The 27,831-nt window shown below is 43.3% G+C and overlaps 2 protein-coding genes across 3 annotated transcripts; both read left to right on the top strand.

The window, feature by feature from the left end:
• Positions 1-10,977: 10,977 nt before the first annotated feature.
• Positions 10,978-14,017, top strand: LOC124652201. The gene is made up of 4 exons (XM_047191219.1): positions 10,978-11,352; positions 11,630-11,782; positions 12,604-12,809; positions 13,518-14,017. The coding sequence occupies exons 1-4, from the start codon at positions 10,993-10,995 to the stop codon at positions 13,723-13,725; spliced, it is 927 nt and encodes a 308-aa protein (XP_047047175.1). The 5' UTR covers positions 10,978-10,992; the 3' UTR covers positions 13,726-14,017.
• A 1,709-nt stretch (positions 14,018-15,726) lies between these two features.
• Positions 15,727-27,590, top strand: LOC124652237 (nuclear pore complex protein GP210-like). Of its 2 annotated transcripts, XR_006987646.1 has the most exons (29): positions 15,727-15,794; positions 16,417-16,682; positions 16,982-17,151; positions 17,259-17,475; positions 17,853-18,199; positions 19,027-19,194; positions 19,340-19,478; positions 19,555-19,703; positions 20,885-20,996; positions 21,114-21,712; positions 21,871-21,994; positions 22,128-22,408; positions 22,600-22,716; positions 22,801-22,863; positions 22,944-23,135; positions 23,278-23,337; positions 23,430-23,498; positions 23,881-24,006; positions 24,112-24,231; positions 24,641-24,760; positions 24,931-25,086; positions 25,156-25,218; positions 25,300-25,424; positions 25,684-26,092; positions 26,184-26,289; positions 26,371-26,501; positions 26,821-26,892; positions 26,979-27,426; positions 27,460-27,590. XR_006987646.1 is itself a non-coding variant. In XM_047191260.1 (28 exons), exons 1-28 carry the CDS (start codon positions 15,742-15,744, stop codon positions 27,357-27,359), a joined length of 4,935 nt encoding a protein of 1,644 aa, XP_047047216.1. In that variant the 5' UTR covers positions 15,727-15,741; the 3' UTR covers positions 27,360-27,590. The 2 variants fall into 2 exon arrangements, 1 of the variants encoding a protein (XP_047047216.1); XM_047191260.1 differs by having other exon boundaries at positions 26,979-27,590.
• Positions 27,591-27,831: the final 241 nt, after the last annotated feature.

Here is a 27,831-nt window from a genome sequence, read left to right as displayed (position 1 = left end):
GGCAAAAATAAATATTTGGTTTATCTTTCTGTCGCTTCGAGGTACACCTGGGCAAAACTTGGGCCAGGCCGGGTTTTGGGCCAAGCCCGAAAAATCCCGATGCTAAAATGTCAAGTCTGAATTCGGTCTGGCCCGATTGCCGGGCCTATAAATCAAACTTGAACCCGGCCCGAGCTGGCAAAAGCCCGGCCCGGCCCGAAAAACCCGGCCGAACCTTACCTAAATCACGAAAATGCAAGCCCAGGCCTGGCCCGATGTTCGGACTCAAAAGTCAGGTCCGAGCCTAGCCCGGCCCAAGATTTTAGGCCCAGGTCATCCGAGCCAGGCTGCCCATGCCCAGCTGTACTTCGAGGGACCAACCAGCAGGTTTGCCTAGCTTTTGGGCCTCACTAATTAGATATTCATGCTACATAAAAGTCTGAAACCACAGAATTTCAATCTTATAATAAAGCACGCTCCAAAATTTCCTCCTTCCAATTCTATCCATCGGAAGAATGATTGCCAGTCCAAGCTGAAGAGTTTTGTCTCTGACTTTCTTCATAATAGTTTCAACTTCCCAGGATGGAAATGTATGTTTGTTAAAAGAGATCGAAATGCTGCAGCACATGCTTGTGTTGATTATGTTAGGAGATTAGGATCTGGAACCCTTTGGAACAATATGTTTCCAGAACAGATCAATAGAGCCTTGAACAATGATTGTAATCGGGATCTTGTTTTTTTATGAATGAATGATATACCTTAACCTCAAAAAAAAGAAACAAATATATACTGTAATTGTTTAACTAGTGTCGCTATAGCCAGTTCAAAAAAAAGTGTCGCTATAGCCAGCTATGTTTTGTTCAACATACTACCTCCATTTTGAAAAATGGGAGCATGTACCCCCTCTATTTTGTCATACATCATACACATATTTTGAATTTCAAAAAAAAATGGAAACAAAAAATTTGCACGTACATCTTCACGTGCCACGAGCTCACAAAGTCGTTTCATAAAAAATCGACTTGTCATATGACGTGTGTAAAAAAGAAAAAACTCAGTGCTAAAAATAATAATTTTCGTGAAACTTGACGAACGCACATATGTACATGTAAATTCTTTTGCCAAAAAAATTCGAAACTTCAAAATATGATTTTTTGTAGAGGGAGCATACGCACCCAGAAGACGAATTAAATTTCCATCAACACACTACTATACGTAATTACATATATAACTTGCCAAAATGTGGGGTGCTAGTTAATATCTTGATGTATGTATAATTTAAAATGCTGAGTGTGGTGTGTTGTCCTCGGTGGATTCTGTGTTGCTGGAATTATTGGGCCAGCCCATATAACCCTATAGATTACAAAATATATCCAAAACTTTTAAAAAAATTAAGTCTCGGACAAGTCCATCTGTACACCATCCAGTTCTAGAAGTTCTCCATGCACGCATGCACACCACTAAGTATTACCATGCTATCTTAAACAAAGCAGCTCTAGAAGATCAACGGTAAAAGTCTGAAGTGTTCTGTTATCGCAGCTGAATTAAGTTGGCTCAACATAGATCCAGATTTATCGGAAAACTTAATATCCCTTGCCGGCCTACTTGATTAGATGAACCAACCAGGCCAATCTGCAAGAATGAAATTATTTAGTTTAGTCATAAGAATTATCTCATGTGTACAGTCATGAAAATCAGGCTGCATGAAAACTAATACAAGTACATAACTGCATGAGTATAGGGTACATTAGGGAATTTGAGATTTGATATTTTGATCAAACGAAAAAAGTACAGTACTTTTTACTGATCATCGGGTCATGAACTACATAAATTGCACTTGCAGCAAAACTCCATCAGCAACAAGGAAAAAAAATTAGCTAACCGCAAGTTCTGACTTTGGGGGCTTTTTTTGCGAGTCACTTCAGAGATATTGAAACAAATGAATGTGCACGCATTACAACATTATACTCAGATGGCATAATTGGCCACATTATATTCTTGCTCCCATTCTGATTTAGGGTAACAAGTAAACTGAAAGAATTGGAAAACTTACCTCTCCATTAATTCTTGCTCCCATTCTGTACTTCAGCCCTACTTGTATGTTTGGGTGATATAGAAGCATCACTGCGTCTTACGATCTTGTTGTTCTGGAATGTAATAGCAAGTGTTATAAATGCCTGATTGTTAGTCACGGACCAAGCAATACAAAGGTAGCAAGAAAATACCCTCAGTTGTAGGTAGTCGCCAACATCTGGAGTGCATGGGAGATCCAGTACATCATTTTCATACATTAGTTCATCTACTGCTTTCAGAAGCATCCCATCAAACTCGCTACAAGATATATAACCCAGTGATTAAACAGAGACAGACAGCCAAAATAGATAGAATACCGAGAGTGTGCCGGCTATATCGTATTGTCTTTTATATAAACCTGAAGAATCCTTTCTGAACTTTTCGTGTAATACTTCTTACAATCTGAAGCGCATTGGGACCATGCACCACCTGATCAGTTAAAATACATGCAGCCTGTTAGAACTAGTCCAGATTTGTTCTCTACAGATATTAAGAAAGGCAAGCATTTAGATGCAAATAAATCACCTTGTCTTCAGTGGCAACTGATGGATTGTAGGCCGGCAAATTATGAACATGTCTCTTATCTTTCTCATCCCAAACATCCAGGCGGTCATCAATCACAATGGCCATATTTGGATGGCATAAACTTTTTCGGAACACGTGCTGAAGCGACTTTTTGGAACCTGACAGTCAACGAAATAAAATAAAAAGAAGGTGAATGTGGAACAAGCAAGAAACACAGTCAAGTATTATTCTATTTTCCATCCATCAACAAATGTTTCTTTTACTTGTACCTAAGGATGTTATAGTAGTTGTGCATGTAACCAACATATATGATGATACAAATATTCCAAATTGTTATTTTTTAATCTAAATTATAAGCAATAGTAGCTAAAGATTCTCTTTCCCCAAAAAGCATGATTACTCCCATTATGGAAAAAAATTACTACTTAAGAATACTCGGTAGCTAGTGATCAAACGTACTTATCTCTATGAAACCTAGCTATTAGTATTTGGAATGCATCCACTGAGGGTCTCATGAAATAAGAATAGTCAAAATTAAAGTCACTCTAAATTTTACCTCGCCTCACACATATTAAGCGCTGAGAAATCTCCTCTGAACTGATCAATCTGCCTTCTGGATCAAGCAGTCTCCATGCCTCAAGAGCATAATATGTACCAGCCATTGTACATACGTAGACCTTATATCTTCTGAATCCGTTGGCAGTAATCAGGCAACTCTTCAAGTCATCCCAACCAGGCCGTATGTTTGCAAAGTAACTACTTTCAGCATCCTGGATGACATATAATGTTGCAGCAGGTGAGTACTTTCTCAACAGCAATTAATAAAGGATATTTTGGTGATTTGCAGAATGTCCAAGCAAATCATATATACCGTTGGGTCGAGGCAAGTCAGAACTGCATTCCTTGTCGGGACCCTGATCACGGGCCGAACAATAACTTGTCGTAGTCCGCCAGGTTTATGCAGCATGCTCTTTTCATCTTGGCTCCTCACAATCTCATCACCGACAGTGATAGCACGTTTCTCTTTGTAATCCTTGAGAAATAATTGATCCTTGGAGACATTACCGAGTTGATTGCGAAGTGCCAATTGCGTATCATCAGCAAGTTCAGGATTCTCCAAGGATGACTCGATCTTTTTCGTGAGAGTCTTGAATGTTTGCTCGTTGTAACAAGACACGAGGGTCTGGTCGAGATCAAACACAATGGCAAGGCGCCGCTGGTTGAGCATCCCAAGGCATGCCGTATAGAGCCCTTTTTGTGCAGACCAACACCAGAAACTTGGGACACCCTTGACCTTGCTTTGCATAGCCACAAGGTGCAGCTCCTCCTCCCCAGCCGCCACCACAGCGGTCTAGAAAACCACAATCAATGAGAAGCATATATTATAAACCTATAGGCTATAACAATTGCAACCAATTTAAAATTGACCAAAGATCTGGCTTGGAAAGTGTGTATACAAACCATGCGTTGGTTCCAGCAGGTGGAGTGCAGGTTGCCGAGCAGGACGGATCCAGGATGGAGATCCAGCGTGTTCTCCTGGAGCTTGCAGCGCAAGGAGTAGGCGCTGATCACCTGCAGCACGGCCAGCGGTGGGCACCTGCTGCTGGCGGTCGACCGGCGGCTGATCCGGATCTCGTTGCTCGGGAACACACCGGAACCCGATGATGGTGTCCCCGGTGGAAGGAACACGTCGACGTTGCCAAGGAACACGTCACGCTCGAACACAGGCAAGGTCCGAGCACCGGTGGGCGAGGCCGTGCTTGGTGGTGGTGGTGGTGATGGCTGGGGGATTGGAGAGAGGGGAGTGGAGAGTGGCAGCACGGGCGGATCGCCGGAGCAGTCTTTCACAGGAGGATCCGCGGGGTGGACGGAGTCGGCCGCCTCCGCCGCCATGGTTTGGGTTTGGGTTTGGGGACGATTGACCTGGGGGTTTCCGACTTGTTGGTTGGTAGGGAATACGAATATATATGGAACCGGCATGCACTATCCTAGACTCTCCCGCAATCGGAGTCAGATCGAGGAGAAGGAATTTTTCCATACCGAGAGTCGCCGTCGACTTGCTGCCTTCGTAGGGCGGGTCCACCACGAGCGTGAGTTACGCAAGAGGGCGATCGGGAGGCGATCGTGCGTAGGGCTAGAGTTTCTCTCTCGGGGGCGGTTATATCTCGGTGGGGGCGACGGCGATCGCGGCGGCGCGCTTGCCCTTGGCCGGTTGGGTCCTCGGTTTCGACTCCCTGCGTGCTGCTGCGGGTGGGGGTGTTGCTGGTTCGTCATGGCATCTTCGAGTTCAAGGCTGGTGGATGTGGAAGTCCGCCGGGCTCCATCTCTCTCGCCGGCGAAGGGCTCGGAGGAAGTGTCAGCTTCCTCTTCCTTGTCGGCAAGGTTGGGAGATCTCATCCTCACGGACAAGGAGGCGTCAGGGCTAGTGATCAAGGATGTGGGATCTGAAGTTCTGAACATGTCCCGAAGCCAAGATGAGCGGCGGTTGGCAAAGCCTGCACGCCCTGGAAGCTGGTGATCTCTGCTTTGGAGCGTGCGATGCAGCGCGCATGGGGCCTGCACAAACCAGCACATTTCAAAGACATGGGGGACAACAGGTTCGTCGTCCGTTTCGGTTCAGAGCGGGATTGGAAGCATGCGACCAAGAATGGCCCATGGCAGTTCGACTTCAATGCTATCTTGCTGGAGGAGTATGATGGAAAGGTTCGTCCATCCGACATGGCCTTCGAGAAAATGGCTGTATGGGTGAGAGTCCTTGACCTCCCTCTGGACATGATGAATAAGGTGTATGTGAAGCTGATTGGCAACTGGATTGGCAAGTACTTGTCCGGGGATGTGGATGCAGATGGACTCGCCTGGGGAGAAGAACTTTGGATAAGGGTCGAAATTCAGGTTTCAAAACCTTTGGTTCGTGGAGTTATGCTGAGGGATTCAGAAGACGAGGTTGAGGGCAAATGGTTTGATGTAAAGTATGAGAAAATACCTCACTTTTGCTTTGAATGTGGTATGTTATTCCACCCGGAGGGTGGCTGCAGTGCTGAAAAGGAAGAAATTCAACAATGGGGTGAGTGGCTTCGTGCCTCTCCTGGCAGGTGCAAGAATCCGATCCAAAGGCACATGCCTTCGGTTTCGATCAATAGCTATGAAACAAGATCTTTTCCTCGAAATAGGCTTTCGTTCCGCTTTATAAATAAAGCAACGACACTATACAAGAGCTCAAACAAAGAAAAAATGTTGGGGCAACAGTAGAAACATGCCCAACTGAAAGGGAAGATACAAAGAAAGCTAATGCCAGATTGACTAAACGATGGCACTCCGCAACTGTCGACGTCCTCCGAAGTTTCCCTACCACGCTACACGCACCACGGATCACCAAGTACCAAGGCAACACCTTCAGAAAGGGATACGACGTCAACACGCCGCTGCTGCCCGGACCAGCGAACTGGACCTAGGGTTTCCCCCGATACTCGGAGTTAGGTGGTACCGGGGATCCACGATGCCCTCCAAGAAGGAAAGGCGACACCCGCAGGCGCTGCTGCATCGGTGTCGGACCAGCCGACAAGGATTTCTCTCGAACCCCTCTACCACCAACCCCCGGAAATCCGTAGCCTAGGAGCCCACGAGGTCCATACGCAGAGGTGGTAGGGTACGCCAGCCGCTAGACGCAGGAAAGGCAGCCGCAAAACGGCCCGCAAAGCTCGGGCCCAACAAGGCCCATAAAGCAATGGCCAGATCCAGGCCCGCTTGGCCCGGATCCAACCCCAAAGCTCGCCGTAGCCGCCGCATTTCCCTTGTCCGGCAACCCGCACCATCCCACCCCCGATGCGTGGATCTCGTCACCACCAGCCTGCCGCCCACCAGCTCGCGTCGCCCCAAATTGAGCCACCATCGCCGCCTCTCCGTGGCCAGCACCACCAAGAGGACACCGTCGCGCCGCCGCCGGCAGATCCATGCCCGCCTGGCCCAGATCCAGCCTGCAGCAATCACAACATGGCAGCGCATCTCGCCGCCGACCTCCCAATCCAGCCCGCCATCGAGCCGCCCTCCTTCCTCCGCAGAGGTCGGCCGACCACCTACCACCACGGCGCCGCCTCCACCCGCTACTGCAAAGGCAAACGACCACGACCCACGCTGCCCATGGCCCGCGCCATCTAGAGATACCGACGCCATCAACCTCCAGGATGCGCCGCCACCACACCGCCGCCCGTCGCGTCGAGGCAGCGGGTCAAGCCCACGCGCCGGCCGCCGTGGCACCCGATGGGCGCGCCACACCCTAACCTGGAGGGTGATCCCCGCGCCCACCCTCGCGAGCAAGGGAACGAGAGAGCCTCGCCGCCGTCGCCCGCGGGTGTGGAGGTGCTTCTCCATGGTAGATCCTAGCGCGTGCAGTCGATAGCATGAGCGAAGGGATATGCGGCCTTCGGCAGGGGCAAGGTAGAGCTGAGCGGCATGTGTCTCCGGCGCATGCTCGCGATCGGGAGCGACGCCGGTCAACAGATTGCGGAGGTCGGGAAGAGAAATTTCTGCCTAGAGAACTCGATTGGGTTCTTCCCAGAAAGTCCGCCACCCCTCAATCTCCGGTGAGTGGTGCCGCCTTCTCTGGCATGAGGTACGGATACTACCGTGGTCGGACGCCCTCCTAGGAGATCCGGTCTCTACTGCGGTCAAGCCCCCCATTGCCCACGCCAACCGAATCCCAATTTGGCTGCTTCCACCGTATGGATTTGCTGCCGCCGTCAGCTTGTGGGATTTCTCTCCTTGGCTGCATCCCCCCCCCCCCCCCCGAGTACTGGGCGGGTGAGGCTCAGCCTATCAACAATTAGGTGTCGCGGTGCCCGACGGCGACGAGCGGGGCTGCACATATGGTTGTGGCTCGCGTGGGCGGCACTTGGAATGGCGTGTGACGATGGGGTCGATAGCTTTAGGTCGGGCTGACCACATTGCATTTCTACACACGTACTGAAGGTCTTCTTATCAAATTAGAAAGACGTGGTCCTTGGCTAGATATATATATATGTTAGGGTCTTCATCAAATTGTCTATGATCAATATCCTAGACCCACCCTATGAGCATGAATAGTCAGCAATTGCAGGATCGAAATAAAAACGTCCTCCTGTATCCTTCTTTCTTTGTACTTGTATTTGTACTTGAATCTCCCTGTATTTTTCCTTACTACGGTATGAATACAAGTTCGTATGCCTTCGGGCGTACGGTTTCAAAAAAAAAAAGTTTTCATCGACTAATAATTGAGGTTGACCGGACATTAAATAGAAACAAATTTAATTTTGGTATGATAAAATATTAGATCAAATTAAAATATATTCTTTAGCTTTTATTCATGTATATTCTGTTGTGCGTTTCAGTATTTAAAAAAAACATAAAATACAAATTGATTGAATTTAGAGAGTAAGATTTGGGGATCATTGTAAACAGGAGGGAAAAAACATTTGTTGCTATTGTTGGATAAACCTTAATTCTTGACGGTTCAGGTTAAAAAACACATAACAATTTTTTAAAATTTCCCCACTTAAAATTTTGTGGCCCACAAAATATTTCATAAAAATCAACTTGTAGCAAATGAAGAGAGAATTGTTCAAGGCTTTAAGCTACAATATCATTAGTACATGCGGGTGGCCACGCGAGAAGAGGATATGTGGGTGGCGACGCGTCTGTGGCTTGGCTCCGCGTTTGAGCGGTGGATGTCAGGGGAGGCGATGGTGGAGGCGGCGGGAGAAGGGAAGAGCCAGCTGGCCATGCGAGACGCCAAGAACCGGGTGGCCGCACGAGAAGCCAAGAACCGCATTGCTTAACTAACAACATTACACTGTTTCCGGATATTAGTTCTCTCTTGTACAACTATAATGTTTGGCTTCACTTTTGTTCATGGGTTAACTTTGTTTTATCATGTTTGCAGAGGATCTTTGTCTAATTTTTGGTTATGGAACGAAGTGCTAAAGTATATATAATTCTTATGTTTGTGGTCTTAGTATGGGTATGCATCCATAGTTTTGTTTATTATAATGCAGGTGGGAAACAACAATTTCTAAGTCAATGATAACTGGTTGATCTCAACATCAAGATCTGTATAAGTACGAATGGATGATAAGATCTTGTTCTAACGAATATGACGTCGATGAGACTACTTAATTATAAGTTAAATCCGCAATAATCAATTTTCTTATTACAAACCCCTAGAATTTGGCGAATCAAAACCATGGTAGATTATCCTCTAGTATATGAGTGCTTCTTCTATGATTTTACGAATATCATGTCGAGGAACATTAAAATGCATGCAAATACGATCATCGAGACACAACATATAACATGACTATGAACGGAGATATTAGCTAGTCGAGTTCTATAATGAATCATATATATGATCATGAGACAAAAAAGAAAGCGAGCAATACGTGGAACTAGCGAGAGTATGAGAACAAAAATGGGCTTGGACCACTTGTTGACTCCTCATACGCCATAGAGTATTCTAGTAGTTATAACTAAGCTAAGCTAGATCAGTCTGTCATATGAACATTTGTTTGGATATGCATTATACCTATATCGTGAAGTGTGTATTGGTATTGTTATATTCCGTGATTTTAACTTGAAAAGTTGTATATGCATCAACGTTGAAAAAAAATACTACATCACGAGCATGTAAAACAACACCACAATTGTGTGTTAAATTGTCCATATGAAAAGAACCTATTCTAAGTATTCATATGCCCAAAGTTATCTTCAAGTGAAATAGTTGTGTAGACCACATCGTTTTCCTCTTTTCTTAGTCAAAATTAGAATACAAACATTAGTAGCATGTGACGGAGTAAAAAATAATTTTAATAAAATATAAATGTAATAAGCCATCAACTTTCCAAATATGCAAATAAACACTGCCTGGTGAGGAGGTGGTGAGGTGATCCTTAGGAATCATCATGGAACTTCCTTATGAATTTTCTAATATTTTGTTCAAAAGTCAAGTTCTATTCTGAAAATTTATGTCATCGGACATCACGGGTTGTTAGAACCTCGCATGCTTGTTATTATTCATAATTTATTAGTCGGAACAATTGAGCCTCCACCACAACAAATCTTTTGTGGTTCCATTGCACACATTATCTGAAAAAATTGAAGGCGTCACTAACAATACTAGAATTATAAAAAGTACTACGTTTTAAATTTTTAGAAAAACAAATAGCTCAAACTACTTGAAGGAAAAATTGAAGAGAAGGTTGTAATTTCTAGACTCATTAAAGAAAAAAATAAAAGGATTAGTTTTCTCATCCTTATTCGTACTAATTGAAAAGCATGCAAATGAATTTCATAATAACTAGATGAATACAACCCAACACTCAGTAGTTTTGTTCTTTTCTTCGTTAAAGGGAGATGATATTAACTTGAAACTTGCATCAAGCCCATACAAACAAAAGACTTTACACCGGCCTTTGCATATAGAGAACACACACCGTTATGCTAACAGATACATACATTTTCTTTAACAAAAAAAAGAAAGACAAAATAAAAATAAACTCAAAAGAAAAACTTGGAGGTTTCCTTAGAAAATCTTTCAATCATATAGCGAATATCTTCGCCATTTGGTGATAGCTATCTATGATCAACAACATAAAGGACATAGCCTCGAGTTTTGAACCATGTCCCTTCAAGTTCTTCGGTCGTAATTTGGATGTGGGGGCACATAACTCCTTACTTTTATATAGTTTATAATATTTCAGTTGGTGTGATCCTGAAGTGTATGCGGGTTGAACTTTGTAATGATGCTGCTTAATCAATAAAGTGACAACATTCTAAAAAAGGTCATCTACTTTTTTTTTACTTGGTAGCAGCTCCGCTAGTTTAACTATTCGTGAGTGCCACATTTGTGAGGTTCAGGTGCAATCTGTCCGAATGCACATTTACGAAAATCAATGCTTCTCCCCGTTACTTGATCTTTCCTTCCAATTATTGACATTCAGTTACAAGAAGCTTTCTAGGCCATAAAACCGACACCGTCTCGGAGAGACGTAGACTGTCGGACTTGTAACAATCTTGCTTAACAGAAAATCATGAATCAGATACAAATTATTCAAAAACCTTTCTTTGTTTTGTTAGCTAGCATTATTGCATCTTTGCATTGCACAATTGCCTCCATCTTTTCTCCATGTGAGAAAATAACATGCTCAGCCCAAAACAAAAATAAAAAGCAAGGAGAGCATCAGCAGTGGTCGTCGATGGCTACACCTTCGAATTGGCAGCACCACGCGTCCACTCTCTCCTCCGCACCATTTCTTTCTCCTCTGAAAAAATATCGGCATCTGGGCCCACCTGTCATCCACAGCGGTGCCGTGCCAAAGCCATTTAACTGGCGCACAAAAGAACCAGTTTTTTAACTCCTCCAGCGCATTTCCCTCCCCTGCTCCGGCGATGGCCGCCGGTCTGCTCCTCGGCGACGCCACCGCGGCCCCGCGGGCCCACCTCGCCGTTTGCCGCCCGCGCCTCCACCTCTGCAGCTGGGCCCCCAGGCCCCTGCGCCCGCGCCGCCTCTCCCGCGGCCACGCGCCGGCGGCCAGGTTCGCGGCCTCCGCCTCGGGCGGCGGAGGCGGGGAGTACAAGTCGGAGGAGGAGGAGCGGAGGGAGAGGGAGGCGGAGATGAGGCGGCGGCTGAAGGAGGCGGAGGAGATGGACGAGCTGGAGCGCACCGCGGAGGAGCTGCAGAGCCGGGCCTCCGCGGACGACGAGTCCGAGGAGGAGAAGCGCGAGCGCGTCCGCCGAGAGCTCGAGAAGGTTGCCATCTCTCCCCGCCATAGTCATCTCGTAGTAGCCTTGTTGATTGCCGACTACTCACTGCAGCACATGTACACAGCCACACTGACACCAAAGTGACATTGCAGTTTGCAGAACCAAACATGGACTGAACAACGGATCTGACCAAGCTACACATTACTAGCTAGTTCACTAATTACTATTTGCCACTCTCCCATTCTTACCTGGATCGTGCTAGAATTTGCTATTTGGAGAAGGTGGTGAAGGAGACTGAATATCCCGGGGTGAGTGTTTGCAGGTGGCGAAGGAGCAGGCCGAAAGGAGGGCGACTGCGAAGCAGATGTTCGACATGGGGCAGAGGGCGTACGGGAAGGGGATGTATGGCCGCTCCATCGAGTTCTTGGAGGCCGCACTCACCATCATACGCCCCTCATCGCTCCTCGGTGGTGAGGTAGTATCTATGCTGCACATTTGCACATGTCGTGCTATTGATATGAGATCCATCGGGGAGGTTGTCTCCCTGAGAATCTAAAAATATGAGATCCATGGTCCGAGGTTTCGCGTGGTCTGGTCACTGTGATGTGCCAAATGATTGTGCATAAGTCGCTCTCGAAATAATGTGGATGCTACTGCTAAGGAACCTGCTAGTTATTACCACTGACGGTGTCTACATGAAGGGACAACGGATACCACAAGCGTAGCTGTATCCTGCTAACTGGTTACTTCACTTAGTTAACTAAGGATGGAACGAGCACCACTTATAATGAACAAGAAGGTAGCTAGAGCCACGGAGAACCATTCATTCTTAGAGAATTTCACAAATGGTTACATACTTACATATAGGGATATGGATGCCGAGAGGAAAATGCTGTTAGGTGTAGTTAATGGCACTTTGAATGCCCTGCAGGTAAGTACGCTGTAAACGGACTTGGTATGAGTTATCACATGTCACCGTCACATCTGTAGAGACAACCTTTACTGTACCTCAATCTACGAGAAAGAATGGCTATTTACAATGAAATTTTAAAAAATTCTTTCATAGTGAACATGACATATTCCTCCGTAGCAGATTAGCATAGAAAATCTGTCTGTGTGCAAATATTATCCAAGCTAGCATCATACTGTATGATTGACAAACATATCAGCAGCACGTGTCACTGTCACCTTTACCAGTTCAGTGATTTCAATCACAGCCCTTGATCATGGCTGTAAACTTTCATGAAAGATCCTGTAGGTGCCTTAGTCATATGTACTGCCTGCTCTCACTTCCAGATTCAAATTTGGCTTGCAATGGCATATGATGCCAATAGGCGACACAAGGATTGCATAGCACTGTACAAACAATTGGAGCGCACACATCCTGTGATTAGCATCAGGAGGCAGGCGGCTGATTTCCGGTACATTGCGGAGGCACCCAAGTTGAAGATCTCCAACGACGAGGTGGTCACGATACCACAAATTGGATCCAGCTGGGACTGGTTAGTTATCTCTCTGAGGCTGGACTATTTCTTTTCACCATCTCTGCCTGACAACTAGTACTCTGGTTTCTCTGCATGTCGGCGATGTTTGAGTTGGGTGATGCCTTCTAGCAAAACATTAAAGAAGTAAAATGTAATAGCCAATTTGCTTGGCTGCTTACATTGCCTAAATGAGTCTTCTGATTTTTGTCTCATACAACAGGTAGATGAGTAATTTTAAGCTTCAAACATCTGCTTCTTCATAAGCATGTTTGCTGAACTGTACCTAAATTGAAATGTAGGGAGTACTGTACACTGTAGTTTTGCTGCTACTGCATGACATCGTGCAACAAATAATATATTTGTGCGGTTGCAAGTATAGCAAAAGTTCAAGTTCATCTTTCCACAGCAGAATAATTTTGGGTACTGAACATATATAGATGCCCGTTAATTCTGACTGACACCATTTTATGGCTAATAATACATCCTGGAATTAGTTATGTTTTCTACTCCTGGTTTAAACAACAACTTGAATCAGAACCATGACATACAACTCTGTGAGCAGCAACATCCTATGCGTTCTGCAAGAGTTTTTGCATGACAGCTACTTCCATATGCGGCTAAGTTACAATTTACTACAACACAACATACTCTTCCATTTGAAACTAAGGAAGAATTGCCTGTCAATATGTTTTGCTAGATTCATCTGACACGTCACCTTTTAATCAGGTATGCCGGAACATGGAGTGACAAAATCGAGGAGCAAGAGGAGAAGAAAAGAAAGATTGTGGCCGCCAGCAGCCAACCTGAATCTTCAGCAAACATCTTTGGCAATCTGTTTCTCCTGCGACCGCCAATGGAATGGAAAAGGAGCGACTGGGCGATCGTCACCCTATGGATCGTTTTGATTGGTACAGCGTTCTATCTGCAGAGATGAACAGCTCCTGGCAACTCTTTAGGGGACAGTTGATCTTCAATGGCTGCGCACAAGAACACGGAGACGTCGCTTATGTGAATGAACATGGCATGTAAGGCTGTTCAGAGACAGCACCGACACTAGTGAATTACATTTATTGTTTTAGTTGTGCTATCCAGGAAAGCTATACATATTGTCCTGTGTATTGGCATAACCCAGATGATATACTTTTTCCTGCTGAATGTAAATACCAAGTAGAAATGTAACAAAATGCTTACTGTTTCTGCAATATTGCCTAGCAATGTATTTTTTTCTCCTTGACAACTTACTTTGTTTCTGGGTTATTTCATGAAGATTATATATGTACACATCGTGAGCTAATATGTATTAATGGAAGTATTATTCTATCGTGAGCTGATTTTTTTCAGAGTCTACACCAATGTTTGTGGAGGGAGTTGTCTCTCTCCAGATATTTGAAACTAAACTAGAAGACATGGGCTCCTTTCTATCTGAAAATCCTATTTGCCGATCAGGCCCGGTGTTTTACTGCGTGCCGCTGGGTTTTTCCGCACATTTTTTAATGGTTTTCCGACCGGTTTGTGGGTCTCTTTTCCGGTTTTTATGGTTTCTGCTGGTTTTTTTTCCGGTTTTTCAATGTTTGCTTTTCTAAAATTGTTCAATTTTAGAAAAAGTTTAATTTTTTAAAAGTGTTCATTTCAATTTTAAAAATTCACTTCCAAAAGATTCAGATTTTAAAAAGTTTCAAATTTAAAAAATAATCCAATTTTAAAAATGGTCAACCGGTCAAGAAACCGGGTGGAAATCGAAAAAGGGGTGTCTGGTGCAGTGGCGCCTGTGCGATGCTTCTCTTTCATTTCGCTCCCATATGGTTAGGTTGGGCCGGCCCTGATCGAATGAGCTGCTCGTGCCCTTGGGAACACAAAAGTTCACTACAGAGAATAAAAAGTAAAAAATATATTTGAATAAAGGAAAAACGTAAAAAAGTGAAAAGAAAAACAAGTGAAATAAAAAATAAAAAATAAAAAATGAAAAAGCTGACTAAATCCTAAGGCAGAATATAAGGGCATGTAGAATGGTAGAGAAGGCATGTCTTCTCTTCGTAGAGATAAATCATACAATACATTATCTCTTATTGTCATCCATAGCAATTAATGGTAAATAATTATTTTTTAGTAAGGAATTAATTTGCTAAGGAAAGACATATCGTAGAACGCATAAAATAGTCTTCTCTTAATTTCCGAGAGATGATCTCTTAGCTAAGGAAAGGCAACACTCTTTTGGACATGCCTGCCGGCATTGGCCTAGCTGCCGTCTCCCACCACCCGCGTCAACCGTAGTGATGTCTCACCGCCCCACCCTCCACCTCCACTGAGCCACCCCCTATCGGCCCTCCCTCTAAGCCCCTCCTCCGCACCCCTAACCCAATGTCCGTTCACCGGTGACACCCCTAACCCTAAGTCTGGTTGCCGAAGACACCTCCCCACCCTAAACCCCAACTCCGGTGATCCATCATCCTCTTCTCCATTGGCCACCAACACTAACGGACCTGGCCCAAGACCCACAAGCACACGTGGGAGGGGTGCACAATGCAAGCCTTCGGCGCCACATTGAGCGGTTTTTATCAAAAATTTTGACAGAAAAAGAAACACTAGAAAAAGGCCCATTCTGGGGAGGAGCAGAACCTGGCCGGCGCAACCGGCCCGGCCCAGGACGACGTCGGCGAGACCGAGACGAGACGACACAGGCCAACATTTCCGGGACCACACCAGCACGACGCTTTGCTCTCCCCCTCTTCAACCCCACTTCCTTCCCCAGTTCCCCTCTCCCCTAGGGTTTAGCGGCCGAGCTCACCTGCTCCAGCACCGGCGCTCCCGAAGCTTCGCGATGGCCGCGCGGCCGGCCGTCGCGCTCGCGGCGGAGGCGCTGCTGCTGGTGGTGGCCGCCGCGCTGTGCGCCCCGGCGGCCGCGGCGGGCGGGCCCCACATGGCGGACCTGAGCGTGCTCCTGCCCCCGCGCATGACCAGGCCCGTCGAGTACCGCCTCGTCGGCGGGGACGGCTGCTTCACCTGGTATGCACACCCTCCCCACCCCTCGTTCCAAGCTAGTCGCGCGGAGTACTTGCTTGCCTGCTGTGCTGCGGTTCCCGTGGCCTGATTTGTTCCTCCTGCTCCCTCGCTCACTTGCGTTCCGGGCCGGCTGTGTGAATCGATGCCGATGCCGGCCAACCTCTAGGGTTTGGGGGAGCGACGGATTCTCTTAGCCTCGTGGTGATGCAGCGTCGCTACTCGGATTAGCTGAAGGTTTTGGAGTTGGGTCCTCTTAGTCTCGGTGTGATGCGGTATCACTACCTGGATTAGTTCAAGGTTTCGAACCGGGTGACATTCCCGCAAATTGTGTCAAATGTCCTGTGTACTACGCTGTAGCGTTTCCACATGGTTACACTTGCTTCTAAGAAGCAACGCAATTGTTCCCTACTTGCTCGAAACTCCTGTGTCATCTGGACATGAATGTGGGTACATGTTTAAAGTAGACTTAGCAAGGTATTTTATGCTTACAGTACACTTAGCCTGTTCTACAGTTGTAATTCATGATTCATAACTGTTTTCGGCAATCCCATGCTCCAGTCCATCCATCGTCATCTAGCCTTTCACAGCCTGAGGAGGTTAACGTGTGTGCGTATCGTGTTTGCAGGTCACTGGATCATCACGACATCATTTCGATCAAGCCGGAGTACAACGAGAGCAGCAAATGCTCGACGAGCGCCCGCCTGGCATCCATCGCGCCGTACAGCGGCCGCAAGGAGACCTCTGTCTACGCCACCGACATGATCAGTGGGGTCACGATTCACTGCAAGGTCTTCGTCGACAGGATCTCCCGGATCAGGATTTTTCACCATTCTGTCAAGATTGACCTGGATGAAGTTGCCACGTTGCGCGTGCATGCCTTTGATGACGAAGGTTGTTCTTCGTATAACTCGTTTCTTATTGTTTGCTGGCATTCCAAATATCCCTCAAGTGTGGTTATTTAATTCTGACTTGCACCAGTTAGAATTCTTTGCACTCTCCTCTGTGTTTGAGTTCCTCCTGATATTGGTTCTCAATTATTACTGCTGCTTCTCCAGTTCTCCTAGCTCTATGCTAGAGGAAATGCGGAATAACTAACAACATTGTTTAATTAGCCATTTCCCCATCTGATTACTTCTAATAATAGTATTTCAGTACTGCGTTCTAACTTGTCTGTTCTCCTTTTGATTCAGAAAACGTGTTCTCAACGTTGGTGGGATTGCAGTTTATGTGGCAGCTTATCCCGGCATCACTTGATAACAGTAACCATCATCTTGCTCACATTCCGCTGAAAGATACACATTTAAGTGACTGTAGTGGTTTTTGTGTTGATATGAATGCGCGGTTTGAGCTTGAAGACAGGGTATGCGATTATATTTGCACATTATCTTGTTTCCAGATTAACTCCACCAGCATTCAGTTAAATATGAAAAATACATGCTCTGAACTCTGTTGCTATACTTTTTGCAGAATCTTGGTTCTGATTTCTTTGTCGTGAAGGGTGTCGGGATTGGCCACGAGGCTGTCAGTGTTCAACTATTTGAACCACAGTTTGAGCACGTAAATGACACTATCACCTTGACTGTTGCTGAGGCTATGTCGCTAGAGCCTCCTTCACCCGTCCTTGTAACTCTTGGTGTTTCAGTAAATTTCAAACTCAAGATTTTCCGACAAAAGGTCGCCCAAGGTACTATCACCAGACATCTAATTATCTGTATGTAGATAGTATACCTTAATCAGTTCCATTCTAATCAGAAAATGAACTGTGGTGTTATGTTGTATATTAGAGCAAACCAGAACCACAATTAAAAAATTAATGCTGCATTTCACATATAAACGATTTACATACAGCGAATTTCTTTATTCAGGAGAATGGAATGTAACACTAACAAAGAGACTTATTTCGATGTCTGCACTAACATCGCCAGTTTTAGATGCCGTGCTTTGGTTTTGTGGTTTGTTTCTTTAGTATAATTTATAGAAAGTTTCTGCCCGAACTTTTTTTTCCAGATGTTTGCCAATGAAAGCTAACAGATCCTCTCACTTTTTTTAAAACCTTTTCAGTGGTTAATCTACCATCACAATACCATCTTTGGCATGTGACGAACTCTTCTGTGGCCCAAGTGGATAGTTCTTTGGGTGTTGTACATGCTCTGAATCTGGGATTTACGAATGTTGTTGTTGAAGACACAAGAGTTTCTGGCCATCAACAAGTATCATCTCTACATGTTGTTATTCCACGGACACTCTTCCTTTATCTAGCTCCAGTGATGGCTGATTCTGATCATCTTCATGGTATAACAAATATTCCATCCTCAGCAGCGTGGTACGTTTTTCCTGGAAAAGAATACATTGTTCTTGCGAAAGCTTTTGCAGAGGGATTTGATACTAGAGAGATATTCATTACGGAGGTACTATTCACCTGACCTAACTTATTTGATTCCTTCTCTCTTTGTTTGTTACTTACTATTAAACATAGTACAAATAATGAGCAAACGATGGCTTTGATCTGAATGAAAATCCTTTTGTATAATTCTTACAGTGCTTAATTTAAAATGGCTAAACTGTATTTAGTTTGATAAATAATAATAGAAAACATTGACCAGCAGGCAGCAGCACCCTTTGATATTTGCAATTAAGAAAACAACCGTGAGCACACCTGCCGGAGGCAGGCTCCCAATGCGAGTGATCACTCTAAACTGTATTTATATGCTTCTGTTCTGTGAAGTGATTATGTAGCATGTGATGCACATAAAATTAATGTAATAGCTCAAGCATAAATCCACCTGTACAGTGTATACGCAATCACACATGGAGTACTCTGTTGCACCAACTATTATGTATCTTTCAATATACAAGTATGCTGTAAGTGAGAACCTTCAGATACATTTTCCATAATAAGTAGTTCACTCTTATGGTTCATGCAGATAAATGCAGTCATGCATGCTTGCACCAGCATAATTGCATAGTCACATCAAATGATTCCATATTCCTCACTCTTGCAACATGAAGTTCAAATATTCTGCAGTATTCATGCCTTTAAATCCTGTTCATCTCACCTTGGTACATGATACCCAGGCATCCTTTAGTACATATGCTGAAGGAATTTATGGAGATGGAACAACGCCTGCCTTATTTTGAGCTAATGTTAGCAGTTTGGTTACGGACGTGATTTTTTTCCCTCATATACTATGTGGAATGGTATTTTGTTCAACAATCCCCTTATTTTTGTTGGTAGGAAAACAATTTTATATTGGAGAGCAGCACAGTGGAATTCTGGAACTTATCGCGGGTTGTGGACAACTCTGTAGGGCATACTTCTAGATTGCTATTCCCCATTTCCCAGGGCAAAGGATATTTGGTTGCTTCATTAACATACCAAACAGAGGCATCTGGATCAGCAAAGGTACATATCATGCATATTCATGCTATTGCTAGCTTTCCTCTTGGGGTGGTGCTACGTTGTATGCAAAGATCACGAAAGGGGTGCTGGCAATTCATCACTCAGCCATAAAGGTTTCTAATTGCCTGATTGGCACATTCCATTTTAGGTTCTCAAGCTGCTGCAAGAAGTTAATGTATGCACTAAAGTGAAGGCAACCTGGGATGAAGGAACGGAGAACTCCAATATAATCCACCTACCCTGGGTAAATGGAGTTTATCAAGAAGTTGAATTGATGGCAGTTGGAGGTTAGTTGGCGTGACATCTTCAGTCTTAACCCACTTTTGGTTTGTAGATTTGATTGATATTTTTTCTCAACTGAAGGCTGTGGTAAGACGATGGAGGACTACAAGTTATATTCATCTGATGAAAGTGTTGTTTCTGTGTCTGATTCGCGCACTGTCCGTGCTAAAAAGCCTGGTCAAGCTGTTATCAAAGTAGTTTCTGTCTTTGATTTCCTGAATTTTGATGAGGTATGTGAATATTAAATTTCCTTTGCATTGTCATTCTGGTCTTTATAAACTACCGGTTTCTACTTGTCTACTTTGAATATGTAAGCTCAACCTTGAAGCTTTCATGCAAAATATGCGCTTTCAGCATGATTAGAAGAGTTATGCCGTGATTCACACTCTTTCTGAATTATATTCTTTTCATTTTGCACTAGTACTAAGTTTTCTTGGGGTCTGTGAGTTTATATGTCTATGTTAAACTAATAACTTTGAACTTCAGAAAGACTGGCTTCTGCCTTCTCTTTTTCCTTACTTCCTTTATGAGGCACCTGCTGCATGAAAGTTTTCTTACTGGAATGCTATCTTAATAGCAAAAATATATTGAAATAGTCACTTATTAATAGGATGGAAATTGTCTATGGTAACATAGTGCTGCACCTGTAGCCAATGAAAGGCTGATCACCAAAATCTTACTGATGGGGCTAGAGTTGATGTAAAAGCATTATGTACGAAATGGAAATTGTTACTGTTCTTCAGGCGTACATTTTACTGAGCTTCAATACTTTAATCAAATAATATATGCACTGATTCTCTCAACAACTTTTTGTCTGAAGCTTTTTCTTTTTTGCGTAACAAACTTCAAATTGGAGGATACACCTAATAAATCTGTTCATGCCCAGTATGAATTTTGCATCTTATTTAGCAGTCAATGCATCTTCATAGAGATGCAAAAAATACCAACTGTTCGATCTATCTTTTTCATGTAGTACCTAATCGCACTAGATCTCGCACAAAAACACCACTCACATATGCTATTTGCAGATGCATGCAGTCTAGAGATGCAAAAAGTACCAATCAGCTGTTCGACTATCTTTTCCATGTAATATTGCAGTACCTATTTGCACTAGTTCATACACGACAATACAACACTGAATATCCTATTTGCATATGCATGCAGTCATGTGGTCAAGTCACTTAATATAACTGTGGTCAGTCATTTTTTTATTATGCTTGCAGCTTGGATGTTGATTACATCCTTCCCTTTTCATGGTATTGAGGGTCTGTGTTTTCTTTCTATTCTTTTACGAGGGAACTTTCTTCTGTACAATCTTACTGATCCATTTATATAAATTTTAAAATCATCTTCCATTTATATAAGTTTTTAGTCACTGTTTACAGATGATTATGTTTGCTTCACAATGCAGATCATTATTGAAGTATCCACTCCTTCAACACTGGCTATATTGCCAATCTTTCCTGTGGAGGTGGCTGTTGGAACACAACTTCATGCTGCTGTGACATTTAAGACATCTAATGGTGATTACCATGACATGGGCTTTCTAATTCATGATCTGAAAGCACTTATCAGTTCATTATTTGTTTCTAAGCTATCTTGTTCCTTCTAATAGCTATTTTTGATGTTTCTCTTTGCAGGACTCTCATACTCGAGATGCGATTATTTTAATGCCTTTATAAGGTGGAGTCTACTATCTGAGAATCAAACTTTCGAATTTGTTGACACAACTGAGGCTCTGGGCGCTGAGGCCTTAAAACATCATACTGGTTCTTGGACACAATATGGCAATCCTTGTGCTTGGGTATCTCTAAATGCAGCTGCTGCTGGTCGAGCCACAGTAGTTGCGACTTTTTCGTCTGAGTCAGAGTCCTACCTTGAGACTTTTAATGTGCCTATTTTACTGAAGGCCACCTCAAAAGTATCTGCATATTATCCTCTTATGGCACTTCAAGCAGGAAATGGGAATCAGTTTGGTGGTTACTGGGTTGACTTATCTAGATTACAGAGTGAAATTCAGAATGTGGGTGACAACTTTCCCAAGGAGTTGTACTTGGTTCCTGGATCAACCATGAATGTTTTTCTCTATGGAGGGCCTGAGCCGTGGGACAAAGTGGTTGATTTTGTCGAAACTGTTGATGTTGTTGGTGAACCCAAAAGTTATATTACTGGTTCCACTGCTGTGCAAAAAATATCTAGTGGACTATACCAAGTTTCTTGCCAAAGCGAAGGCAACTTTGTAAGCATTTCGATGTTTAAACTTTCAAATTCAATTGATTCCTGTCAATAGTTATGTTCACACATATTTCCAGTTATGCATTACTACAGGCTGCTATCAGTTGATTCAGTTCTAATGCATTGCCTCCTAGCTGAATATTTCTTGTATTCTTTCCGTAGAAACTGCTGTTCTCACGTGGAAACATGATTGGGAAAGATCATCCCGTGCCTGCTGTAGCCAAGTCAGAGTTATCAATTGTTTGTGACTTACCGTCAGCAATAATATTGATTGCAAATGAAAATGGTACTATCATGCTCTTTTTATTGATAATTCCAGTACGATTCATAAACTATAGTTTGTTCATGATGCATACCTTTTACTGTTTCATTCGGTAAAGCTTAGCTGTGGTACTTCTCCATTTTTGACATTTTGACAGAAAACCGGCTTGATATTTTGGAAGAGGCAAGCAAAGCTGAACGTACCCCTGATAGACTGCAATTATCTCCTGTTGTAATCTCAAATGGAAGGAGCATCCGGCTGGCTGCTGCTGGTGTACATGGAAATGGAAGATTTTTTGCCAATTCGTCCTCTCTTTTCCTGAGATGGGAAACCACTGCATGCGAGGGACTTGCTTACCTGGATCAAGACGAAGAAGCTGAAACTTTAGATAAGTCATCTTGGGAGAGGTTTCTTGTCCTACAGAATTCTACAGGACTGGTTAGTATGATAGGCCATGCTAAACTGTTTTAATTTTGATAGTTAACATCATGTCGATGCTTGTCATCAACTCTTAATGTTTAATTTCCACTATGGTTGTTTGTGAAATATAGATCTAAATAAGAAATATATGTCTTTTAGTGGTTTACAAGTGGGTATAATTTAAACTTCTTCATTGTGTGAACTTGCAGTGCACTGCCCGTGCTACAGTCGTTGGCTTTTCTTCAAGAATTGCTAGCCAAACCCGTGAAGAGCACTTGTTTCTTCAAAGCGCAAATGACATGCTGACAGATGCTATTCAGTTGCAGGTAATTATACTAGAATTCTTTATGGTTTGATTATTTTCCTTGATTTCGCTAAACAGGTTATCTACTCATTTTTGGATTGCTCAGATTGTTTCTTCCTTGAGAGTCATTCCGGAGTATGTCTTGTTAGTTAACCATCCTGAAGCACAGGTATGCAATGGCAACTCTAAATTATTTGCAAATAACTTTCCTTCTTGTTATGTTCTGATGTATCTGTGGCTTCTGTGCAGGAAATCTTATCTGTCAGTGGTGGTACATGCTACCTGGATGCCTCTACCAATGACACAAACGTTGTGCAAACAGTTCAACAACCAGGGAAGGTGCTATGTTCCCAGTTGGTTCTTGGCGCTAGAGGCTTAGGCAGTGCTGTTGTGACAATTCAGGACATTGGCCTTTCCCCTAGAGTAACAACTAGTTCTCTGGTATGTTTCTTTGCTACCTTTCTTCCCTGATTTTCTCAATATTCATTTTGCTTATGGCAACCAAGCGCCTTTTGTATGTCCTTGTTGCTTGCCGTGTTTAACCTTTTTTTTTCCTTGCATGTGGGGTTATTTGCAATTATAGGTTAGAGTTGCAAATGTTGACTGGATTCAGATACTGTCAGAAGAGCACATCAGCATTATGGTACAATGATATGCTCTCTTTGTTGCAAATCTTATCTTTTTCAGATGCTAAAGCTTTGGGGTTTATTTCATCTACACTTTGTTTGTTTCTAGGAAGGAACCACAAAAGAATTTCAGATTTCAGCTGGTACCCAAGATGGACAAGTCTTTGGAGATTTTCAGGTGTCCTTGCTGGTGCTCTTTGATTGTGAAAATTTGACATTCCTCCATTTGGACACTTAGATTGTATTAATAATACCAAGTTACCTTAGCCTTTTGCCAAGCAGACTCAACTTTTTGTTCTTAGTTTTACTAGATATCCTCTTTATCTTTGCACTGACAAGTTACTATTCAATCAGCCACAGAAGATCGCAATATATAAGATCTTGTCTGTCCAATCCTATCATTATAGTTGTCATATAGTGGTTTTTAAGATGTCAGCTGGATGCACTTCTCTGCCTCCTGTTTGCTCTCCATACATTTTACTGTTACAGAAATATGACGCCTCTGGTGGTAGTATCACTGTTACCTGTCTTTCTAGTTTTACAATTTTTTTTCTTTGCAGTACAAATACATGGGAGTTGAGGTACATCTTGGTGATGAAATTCTGGAGCTTATTAATCCAACAGAGTTTCTTGGTGGACCAACATTTTCAACTAAAGCGGCAAAGACTGGCACGACATCTCTTTATGTAAGTTCTGTTGCGGTGGGTCTTTTTATATAAGTTCACAATTGATATGTTATTGGTTTCAGATGCTTATTGTCTGACATCACTCTTTATGTCTCCAATCTTCAGGTCAGTGCGAAGCAACACTCTGGGCAGAGAGTTTTGAGTCAAGTTGTGAACGTAGAAGTGTACAAACCTCTGCAAATACATCCGGAGTACATTTACCTCACACCGGGTGCCTCTTTTGTGGTAATCATTATGTTAACCCCCTTTATAAAATTTGTGTCACATATGTAGTTACTTGCATCTCCTCAAGACAAATGTTTTATGTGGGCAATGGATTTCCCCAAATATGCTGTTTGGATACTCACTACAAAAACACATAAATCCGGAAGTAATCTGAAAAAAAAATCTATTCTGGGAAAGAGGAGCAATATTGTATTCGTCTTCAAGAAAAACAGAAATTATGTTTTCATTAAGGTCTGACAGAATGACAATTACTTAGATATGTGCAATGTGTATGGAAAACTGAGAATCAAACTGCATTCCAAAAGACCCTAAATTGCTAGTGTAGCATTTGTAGTTGCCATCACTATCATCTAGTTGTACTTATCTAAGAAACAAATGGGTTCTGAGTGCTTTTCTCCCTTCTCTTTAGCTTTCTGTTAAAGGTGGTCCAAAGATTGGAGTTTCCATTGAGTACACAAGTCTGAACATGGGAACATTGGAAGTTCAAACTGCTACTGGGAAGCTGTATGCAAGGACAGTAGGAAACTCTGTAAGTCATATACTGAGTGATGTTTTGCTGTACTACATGCATGTGTGTTTATCTTATTTAGTACCTTGCTTTTGAAGCATTCTTCTATTAAGTTTTGACATGTGCAAGTCTATTAAGTTTTGAGTTCAGATCAGTTACATAATTATTTTACTGAGCTGTTGCACCATTAGACTGTACGTGCAGCTGTTTTGGCAAATGGAGGCACCGTCATTTGTGAAGCTTTTGGACGAGTTGAAGTGGGCATCCCAGTGGCTATGGGATTGAGCATTCAAAGTGACCGTCTCTGTGTTGGCTGCAGCATGCCAATCTACCCATCCCTGCCTAAGGTGGGCTTAGTCCCTGATTTTTGTGACAAATGTTCGCAATTTTTATTTAACATTACATATTCTGCCCAGGGAGATCCCTTTTCCTTCTACGAGACTTGTCAAAGTTACACTTGGACAATAGCAGATCAAAAGGTCAGAATATTCAATATTCTTTGTTCCCATTGTATGAAAACTCTCAAAGTTCCATGCACTAACAAAACTGTTGTACATTAGGTGGTGACATTCCAATCATCTGGAAGGAAAAATGGAGTCAATGAAGCCCTACATTTTGAAGGAAAAAAATATCCATGGTTATCAAATGGAAATAGAAATGTTTTTATTAATCATCTGATTGGAAGGTACTGATTGGATTTTTTCCAAGAAAACCCGAAGACTTCACGTTTCTTTTCATTGAAAAGGAGAAAGATACATGCCTCTTAGGAGGTGAAATACATCAAAGTTGCAAAAACTTCTTAAACCTATCTTTACAAGTGCTTCTAGTTATGCTTCATTCTTATAATTAAAATGTCTTGGTTGGTTGGAACACATAAAGAACTTTCTCACATAGTAAATGGGATAACAGCAAGTGAGTGCTAATTTTTTTTTTAATTGTAACAGATCTGGTGGGAAAACTAAAATTTCTGTTTCAGTCATCTGTGATTTCTCGCTGCATGGCAGTTCTAGATCTGTATCTTATGATGCCTCCAAGACAATTCTGGTCGTACCAGACCCTCCCCTTGCACGCGGACTTCCTATAACATGGCTATTTCCTCCCTTTTATACAACCACAGACCTTTTACCTAGATCAATTAATTCAGTTGGAGAACCAGACTCACATGACCTAGAGGACACTATTGGATATTCTCTGTTAAGGAGCAGTGGCCGAAGTGATCCTGCCATGCAGAATGCCAACCTCATTGATGGAAGTAAAATCAGGACTGGAGAAAGTAATGCAGTTGATTGTATTCAGGCAAAAGATCACTCAACTGGCAGAACAGTAATAGCATCATGTCTACGAGTTGCTGAGGTCCTGAGATTAACAATCACCCTTTCCCTACATTTCCATGCAATTTACCCAGAATTTTCTTGATCCTGATGCTGTGGCCATTACTGTACAGGTTGCACAAGTGCGAGTAGCTGCTGCTGCAGAATCATCAATCCAGACAGCCTATCTTTCTGTAAATGATAAAGTTGAACTGGATGTCAAATATGCTGATGAATTAGGTAGATCAATAAATCAGTATGAAGTGCTAACTTAAATTCTGGCATATTAATCTCATTTTAACCTCTTCCACTCTCCACCAGGTTATATCTTCACTGAAGCACTTGGAATAGCACCTGTAAAGATCGAGACAAACAATCCTGATGTTGTGTCAATTGTGATGCACAGAGATGGCAATGGTACATATGGGGCCCATCAACATTTTGTGCTACAGGTATTTTGCTCGCAGAAACTCAAGCGTTCATTCTTTTATTATATTTTGAGGGTGTGAGTGGGTGTGGGGTGGTGGGGCTAAGGATTTCTACGTCCTGTAGTCAGGCTTGGTTCAGCTAATTATGTCCCATCTTGCCCTCAACATCACAAAAAGAGGGAAGGAAAAATCAACACAACCTATAAGTGTTTTTTAATTCTAAGGCTTAGTTCCACTTAACTCTGGAGTATTGTGAGTTACAGAAAGAATAGGAGTTCAATATTGAGCATATTTCTCCTTGGTCTTTTAGGCAAACTTGTTTATGTTTTGTTCTTTTTTGAAGGCGAGAAGTCATGGGACAGCTCTTGTAAGGATGCAAATCAGCCATCCTTCTAGGAAATCAGATTTCATAATGGTAAGGTTGTTTGTTACTATTCTAGAATATGTTTGAAACATTGGATGTGCACATTGAAAAGCTGTAAACTATCGTTACCCTGTTAGGTATCTGTTGGTGCGTGGAAGGATGTGGTGATTAATTCTACCGAAGAAGACCGTAAGCTGACTGAGGAAGTTGAAGTCCGCTCTGCTACAGGAGACAGAAAAGAGCCATCGTCGTCGTCAGGCCTAACCACACTTGCTGTTATCCTCTCGTGCATCGCTGTACCTGCGGCTACACTTGCCATCTTCATGAAACTGCTGGAGAGACCGGCCCGACAGGTGCCACCTCGGCACGCAGCACCCACACCGGCTGCTGTGGCTGCTGACCCTGCTTCCCCTCGCACGCCTCAGCCCTTTGTGGAGTATGTGCGGCAGACCGTCGACGACACGCCTTACTACAGGCGCGATGCGAGGAGGCGATTCAACCCCCAGAATACGTACTGAGCGTGTAAGCTAAACTAACGGTGATGGCCTGTTCCGTAGAGTGTTGTGTAGACTGTAGCTGGCAGAGGTTTGTAGTTGTTGTAGGCTGTAGCTGGCAGAGGTTTGTAGTTGTTGTAGACTGTAGCTGGCAGAGGTTTCTAGCTGCCAATTTTCAAGCTGTGGCAGCATCTGTGTGCCTGTATGATTGATGGCTGGTTGCGTTGATGGCTGCCAATTTTCAATTTTTATTTGAGGTAGACAACAAACTCGTGATTCGAGTTCATTTAATGTAAGAATCAACGATCAATCTCGGAGCTTTGTAAATGGATTACGTATTGTTGATTACAACAAAGTTCATCTCCAGGTACAGGTTAGCCTTCGTGCCATTCACAGGAGATGTTGCGATAAAATTTATCTTGTGAACTGTTGGCTGCAGCTGAACTGCTGTTGCTAGTAATTTGCTTCTGCTGACTCGTGAAGAATAGTATAACGA

The sequence above is a fragment of the Lolium rigidum genome, chromosome 5 (assembly GCF_022539505.1).
Source record: "Lolium rigidum isolate FL_2022 chromosome 5, APGP_CSIRO_Lrig_0.1, whole genome shotgun sequence".
In the NCBI taxonomy this organism is placed as follows: Eukaryota; Viridiplantae; Streptophyta; class Magnoliopsida; order Poales; family Poaceae; genus Lolium; species Lolium rigidum.
The sequence above is the reverse complement of the archived record's forward strand: the minus strand, read 5'-3'. Positions and strand labels throughout refer to the sequence as shown.

Bases quoted from the DNA above. Each gene is read 5' to 3' on its own strand.
- LOC124652201 (XM_047191219.1), top strand. From the start codon at position 10,993: ATGGCCGCCGGTCTGCTCCTCGGCGACGCCACCGCGGCCCCGCGGGCC. The intron at 11,353-11,629 runs GTTGCCATCTCT...GAGTGTTTGCAG, and splicing joins TCCGCCGAGAGCTCGAGAAG to GTGGCGAAGGAGCAGGCCGA. The intron at 12,810-13,517 runs GTTAGTTATCTC...CCTTTTAATCAG, and splicing joins ATTGGATCCAGCTGGGACTG to GTATGCCGGAACATGGAGTG.
- LOC124652237 (XM_047191260.1), top strand. From the start codon at position 15,742: ATGACCAGGCCCGTCGAGTACCGCCTCGTCGGCGGGGACGGCTGCTTC. The intron at 22,717-22,800 runs GTAATTATACTA...TGGATTGCTCAG, and splicing joins CAGATGCTATTCAGTTGCAG to ATTGTTTCTTCCTTGAGAGT. The intron at 26,093-26,183 runs GTCCTGAGATTA...ATTACTGTACAG, and splicing joins CATGTCTACGAGTTGCTGAG to GTTGCACAAGTGCGAGTAGC.